Raw genomic sequence first — 6,941 nt, 5'->3', positions numbered from 1 at the left:
CGTGCATCGCACGAATTCCGCATGTAGAACAAACGGCGCTGCAGTAGGTAGCGACAATGTTGCTTCTATGATTTTGCATTTCGGCAAACACTAACATTAACTAGCAAAATATTAAAAACATAACAAATTACTGTTTTTATTATTTTGTTATTGAAAATTGGCACAGTTTTTAAGAAATAAGTTATAAAACACTTGTTTTCCTTAAACCGCACTTGCTACTTTAGCGCTATTCGCGTTTTACAGCAGTTGGCTTACTTCACTATATATTTCATGACCGCGGATGTGTTTTGTTGTCATTTCTGCGTGGGCAATATGGCTGATCACGTTGTGGTGAAGTGGGTGACGGCTCAGAAATGGGATGTGTACCCCATTAGACGCCTTCAATGTGTAGATCTCCAAACAAAATTGCTCGATGACCGCAAGCACTGGCGCAAGATACAGCATACTCCAGTGGAGGTTGAATGGGCGAACGGTTCGTACGCACCAGCGTATATTCTTGGAGTGGGTAAGTAGTCAAACGTTCCCTGGTTCCTTTTCATTTCCGCGTTTGCATAGCGTTTATTTGTAAATTTAAACGCCTTCCTTTGCTACTTGCGGTGAGGCTTTTGTGTTGTGAAGTGCTTTGCATGCCCGCGGTCATTATACGACCGCAGTCGGTAAACCAGGTCATAGCAATGCACGTGGTGCTGGAGGTGGTCCTGTTGACTCGACTGTCGATACTGGCAGTTTCGTGATGCAAAATAATATGCTTAATGAAAACAATTCAAGGAAATAATGAGTCGATGATATGTGGCTGCTGTACTGCTACCGAAGGCTTGCACGGCAGAGGGCATTTTTTGGGCCTTTGAAATCGCGGTTTCCAAGGGCCTTTGTTTTGACAGCGAGCTTCGTGCGCTAACAGTTGCATGGCACTGTAATTGCAAGTATTTTGTTTGAATCTTCTTTGCGGTTTCTATTACAACCTGCAACGCATTGCAGCACTGAACTTTCGCAGTAGCCGCCGTGGTTATGCGCTTATTTGGCTTTGCGACATTAAAACCCAGTACTTGCCGCATCGTGGCCACGCTACAGGCATTGCCATTTCCTAATAAATGTCAGTATGTCCACAGAATAGACCTGTCAATGCTTGGAGCCCGTTTTGCATGTTGCACAAGCAGATTATCGACAGCTATTTAAGAAACGCCACGATTCCCGATGCGTACGTGTGGCAGACGAACTGCGGGTTTATTTAGTATCCATATTCCAGGCTCAGCGATTGCCATGGAAAAAAAAGGACAACTCTGGCTGCTGAATGCCCATTGGAGACCGCAGGGGTGGCCACAAAAGGAAAGGTAACGTGCAGTGCATGTATACTGTGCATAGATGTACGGGGCCAGGAAAAATAGCAGGAATATGCTAATTGATACCCACAGCTATAGCAGCATAAAAGATAAATGGCAAGGATGTTCATAGTTAAGATCTTTGATTGCGATTCCAATAGATTCCGAGCGAAGGCAAATGTAGCAGCGGAGCAGCAAAGTTAGGTACGCAGGGAAGATTAGTTTCTCAAGTTTATAGTGGTGAACTGGCTACAGCTGGCACAGGACAGGGTTAATTGGGAAAGTATAGGAGGGGCATTTGGCCTGCAGTAGATAGATTAATGACTAACATAATGTGACCTTCTAGAGACTGTTTCTTTGACTAAGGGCTAAATTTGGTTTGATGTTGTGACTGCTGAAACCAAACAAACAAATGATCGTGGACTACAGAAAGACTGCACAGGCACTGATTGTGCATGATGGCAGTTCTTGTGGAAATGCATTAATGCAATACTGTCCACAACTGCTGCACCAAGCCTAGAAAAGGTTGCATGGTTGAGGACCAGTGATGCTTGGTGATGCTAGCTTGCAGCTAAACATTGCAGTGTCCTTAAAATTGGCACTAACTTTCGGAACCCAGGGTTCCATCGTAAGGAGTGTTGGCATTGAACCCGTGCCTAGAAAAATGGCGTCCGTGCCGCCTTTCTATTGTCTGTGGTCTTTATTTGTCACTATTTTACTGATCTTAAAGGACTATAGACTGCTGCTTGCATTATACTGCAGTTCTTTTTTGTGCCGCACCTGACCTAAAGGTCTACTTCACATCACTGCCATCGTTCAGTTGATGAAACCGAAACAGCATGAGAGAAGAAATTCAGTTCTAAATTATTTAGTGGCGGTAGGCGACTACCACACGGTGATCCATGTATTGTAGTATCTAATGCATCATTTGAAAAAAGAAAATATGCAACTAAATTCGGCTGTCTGTAGTCCTTTAGGTACTGAACCATTTTTGTTTGACCTGTTTGTGTTAAGTAGCTTTTTAGTGTACAGGCCGTCCCACATGTCTTTGCAGGAGAACTGCAGCTGTGATGCTGTCTCTCTGCTCGCGGAAGCAAAAAAAAAGAATCTCTGAGCTGGAGTCAGAATTGGAATCTGCCCCAAAAAAAATGAGGAAGTACAAGGCAGCAAGGAATGAAGCACGTCAGATGCTTGGTATGTGATTACTTTTTTCTTAAGTCACTCAAATGTTTTTTTCTGTTGCCATAGGACTGGCACTGCCATTATTTTCTGTGTCTACAAATACTACATAGAGCACAGTGTATTGAAGTGCTACCTTTTTGAATGAGCAGTTTGTTCTGTAGCGTGTTCTAGTAATAGTGCTAGTAACAGCATGTTGCTTCGATTAAGAATTCAAACTAGACTGAGAGTTAAGACTGATGCTCTTCTTGTGTGCACCTTTGCAACACATCTAGTCACAATAAGGTCTCCTCGCTTTGGCTACACTTTCTGCACCACTTCAGGAGGTGTCGCACTCTTGCACTCTGTTTGCCAGTGAAACTTGTGTCACCTGCACTTCGGCACTCGATTTGACTTTGTGCTGCATGAGTTCTGCACAAGCCTCTCGACGGGGCAAGGTGCTTGGCGCGCTCTGTAGCAGACAAGTAGCAGGCTGCTCCACGGCCATGCTTTTTTTTCATGGAGGAAGTAGAGCTACTTGTTTTTGTTAGCAGTGTTGAGACTGCCATGTACCCATGCTAGATGTGCCATCTCCTCCGTGCCTTCATCAAGCAGCTGAAATGACAGTGTGCGTGTGTCTGTGTAAGTGCATGTAAGTGACTGGCTGGCAGGCACACTGCATATGGGTCCTCTCTTTTCTGCCCAGCCTAGCTCGCATATTGTGTTACATTTCTCTTTTGTGTGCAAATATTTTTACACGCAGCACAATGTAGCACTTCTATAAGAGGCAGGTGGCGATACTTTTTTTTAATGCATGGGTGAGCGCAGCGTTTATGATGACTCACTGTGACATCCGCACCTCCACTTCCGTAGCTTTGAGGTCACACTCAGCCTTCGCCTGCCAGTCAGTTTGATAGTCATTCGTCGCCACCTTCTGCCAACAGTGAACGAGAGTTGCTGACTTCAGACAAGTTAGGCAACTCTTTTCTGCTGTAATCGGTGGACAACCGTGGACACTTTTCAGATAGAACGCTAACAGCCTGAACCGTGTGTATAAATTGTCAAAGGTCATCTAGAGCGACAGTTTGAATAACCTCTTGAATTCAAAGTTTGTTGCTTCTTCAAAATACTTCGTGATGGTTGCCCCATGACACTTTTCACAACACGAGCGTAAGAGTGGTGTCAAATTCATCACTTTTTGAAGTAACGAATTTCATGACCTCACTACGAGATGCACCTCTTCAAACAAATGCACAGCGTTCATTTGTTTCAATACAACTATCACAATACAATTATCATGTCATGTGACAAACAGGAACGCACGGCCACAGCAGGCGAGCGTTTCTGCACTTTTGCACTCGATTTGACCACTAAACCGAGAACACTAGTGTCAGTCTACACTCGCGCCGCACTAACTGTTACTGCACTGGCACGGCACTCTTGTCACCTAGTGCAGAATGTGCAGCCAAATTGAGACGACCTTTACATTAGTGGGACAGTGGCACATCATATATCCAAGCATATCTCGAGTTGCTTAAGCACCGTATGTACATCAAATCTGGCGGGATGGTGGTGCCATGCGGAGTGCACATGGTGAATTCTCGACAGAGTTCTGAGCTGCTCCGTTCACTCAGTGACCATGAGATCCACATTCATTTTTGCTGGTGGTCTTAACGAGTTTTCAACCTCTTTTGGATTTTCTTTGACTTTATTCCCTAGCGAGGTGTAAAACTAGAGCTTAGCATCTTATGGTAGAAGCTGGGGCGGGTTGGTGGTTGTTCATTCTAAAACAGCGCAAAAAAGACACGGACAAGAGGAAGAGACGTACACACGGACGCCCGTGTGTAGAATGAATAGCATCTTGTTTTCATCTTAATTTCCTTCCCAAGTGTCCGTACAAGCCTCTAAGTGCTGGCAGAGCTTAAGTGTTCTTTCCAATTTGCTGTATGTCATGCATATTGGAACTGCTGTCGGATGGTTGTAATGCCCCTTGTCACATTAATTTCGTCTGCAGTCCCCTCTGCCATGCAGGTCAACCTGTAGGGTACGTAGCAGAGTGGATTCCAAAAGAAGGCAAACATAAAGGGGTGGCAAAGAATTATGTGTGCAGTTGAGGTCAAGAAGTTTATGGGTATAATGTGGTCACAGCTGGCACAGGACAGCTAGGGTCAGCTAGAGGGATCAAGGAAAAGCTTGTGTCGTTCTGTAGGTACTGCACGGTCTGCTGTTGCTCGTGACGAGGTAGTGGGTTTAAGCTTTTTTATTTATTCTTTTTTTTTCAGACGCTGCAGAGTTGGTAAATCGGCTCACAGAGACTGTTAATGCTGTGCGTCCCAGAGAAACAGCTGTGTCGACACCTGAGGCTCAGGTTAGTTGCATTAGTTTATTGTTCCTCTCGAATTGTTGCCTTTCTCACTCAAAATTTCACAAAGGATTACAGAGGAACTTGGCCTTAGATTTATAATAGCATTGTCATAAGTCATGCACTTTCAGTGTGAAGCATGCAAGAGTAGAGAACTGAGGACCTTATTATTCATGAGAGCGAAGTTTGGAGTAACTTAAAGTAGACAAGCATGAGATAATGCCCTTTATGAGGCTCTGTCGGTTACACTGAGTAATTAATAGCATAATCATTTTAAATGAATGACAATTTGCCAGAAACTAGAAGAAAAGACTGCCATAATGTTTGTCAAACAGCAATGAGAAAAAAAATTCCCCTCTGCTTCGTTTGTTTTTAGTGCCTGTTGATTTCTTTGGTGGTTGCTTTCATTAGGAAGAATGCCTCTGCCTTTGTTTGCACAGTACTGAAATATTCAACATCACATTTTAACTGCATAATAATCTTGCAGCAGAACGTTGTCAGCGGTAGCATGGTATTAAAGATGCCAGAAAGACTGCCTGTCAGTCATTACTTGTGTTCCCGTCTTTTGAGTTGTCTCACACTTACTCCGGTTAAGTTATGCTGTGGTAAGGAACTGTTAAAAAAGGTTAATCATCCACAACTAGTTCAAAACTCCACTCGGGAACATGTACACATCCATAGTTTCTGTGATTTGACTTCGTTTTTTTTTGTTGTCTTTTGCATTGACAAAGTGCGGCTTGCTACATGCATTTTTTTTTAAGAAGTCTGTTTTGGGTTTAACAATAGAAAAAAAGTACTGGTTTTGACCCGAAAACAAAGTGCCCTGATTAAGAGCTGTGCGGCTTGCTTGAATCTGCTGAAACTGGCGGCAGTTTTTTTTATTTCCTGTGTAAAGGCGACTTATTCTTGTATGCATGTAAAGGAATATTGTTGCATGTTAAGATACTAAGCAGAGTGTTATTCCTTTCTTTTTATGCTTGCAGGTGGACATTGGCAATAATGTCATGATCAGCCAACAGTTGCTTGACCGGATCAAGCACAGTGCGAATAATCAGGCTACAAAATTTGCACGGAGCTTGATGAGAGCTGTATTTTCAGCAGAAGAGCTAGCAGAGAGCTCGTTATACGGGCGAATTTGCAATGCTAGGAAAGAGGAAGCACCGAAGAAGGCACTGGACAGAACAAAGCTGGATTCAGTTATCTGTAAGTCCATATGGGGCGCTTCTGCATTGCCCTGCAATCAAAAATGTGGCTTTGACAGCTGTTTATTCACGGATGGTCAATGCCATAATGCTTGCCTGAAAGCACAGCACTCTGGTGCCTCATGTTTGTGCTGTTTGTGCTTTGCAGATTTATTGTACAAAAATTAAGGAATGTTGTGTATGTTTCTAATGTTTCCTTTTTTTTTTCTTTTTGCAGCCTACACGTGCTCGCTGTATGGAGTGCCTTCCCGTGTCGTCACCGGAACTCTTTCCACAATGCTAGCACGTGGTCGCAAAACTGATTAAATGTCGTTTTGAGAGTTACAGATAATTTTCTTGTGTGAAATGAAGTCTCTGCTGGCACTTCTGATGATAGATAAGTGCACAGCAGGTGTGGGCAAGTCAATTAGTTTCATTGCATTCAGGATGTCCATGGGATGTGCATTCATATTTAGTTGGTGTGCAGTGAGCAGTTTTCTATTCACAGCAAGTTAAGAAGTAGTGTTTCCTTCGAACTGCCTTTGTACCAACGTTTGACACCTGCCTGTGAATTAAATCTGAATGGACTTCCTTTGACTGCTTTAGAAAGGACAGAGCAAGTACATTTAAATTGAACTTACACACCCTCAACTTTCCGTTCACAGGAAGTTCAAAGGAAGGAGTGCTTCCTTTGAACTGCCTTTGAACCAACAATTGGCCCCCAACTCTGAATTCACCATGAATAGACTTTCTTTGACCATCCTCCAAATGTACATCCTTTATGCTTTGTGTGTCCTGAGGATGTAGAAGGGACAAAGAATGTACATTTGGAGGATGTTCAAAGGAAGTCTATTCACATTGAACTCACAGTTGGGGGCCAATTTTCAGTTCAAAGGCAGTTGATTCCTATTACCTTTTTTG

At 43.3% G+C, this 6,941-nt stretch overlaps 1 protein-coding gene across 1 annotated transcript; it reads left to right on the top strand.

The window, feature by feature from the left end:
• Nucleotides 1-291: 291 nt before the first annotated feature.
• On the top strand, nucleotides 292-6,365 carry LOC149355738 (uncharacterized). Its single transcript, XM_089577685.1, has 6 exons — nucleotides 292-505; nucleotides 1,247-1,331; nucleotides 2,374-2,513; nucleotides 4,760-4,845; nucleotides 5,823-6,042; nucleotides 6,259-6,365. Exons 1-6 carry the CDS (start codon nucleotides 313-315, stop codon nucleotides 6,345-6,347), a joined length of 813 nt encoding a protein of 270 aa, XP_089433811.1. The 5' UTR covers nucleotides 292-312; the 3' UTR covers nucleotides 6,348-6,365.
• The last annotated feature ends 576 nt before the right edge of the window (nucleotides 6,366-6,941 follow it).

The sequence above is a fragment of the Amblyomma mixtum genome, chromosome 3, assembly GCF_055824585.1.
Source record: "Amblyomma mixtum isolate Tamu chromosome 3, ASM5582458v1, whole genome shotgun sequence".
Classification (NCBI taxonomy): Eukaryota; Metazoa; Arthropoda; class Arachnida; order Ixodida; family Ixodidae; genus Amblyomma; species Amblyomma mixtum.
This window is presented reverse-complemented; position numbering and strand designations above follow the sequence as displayed.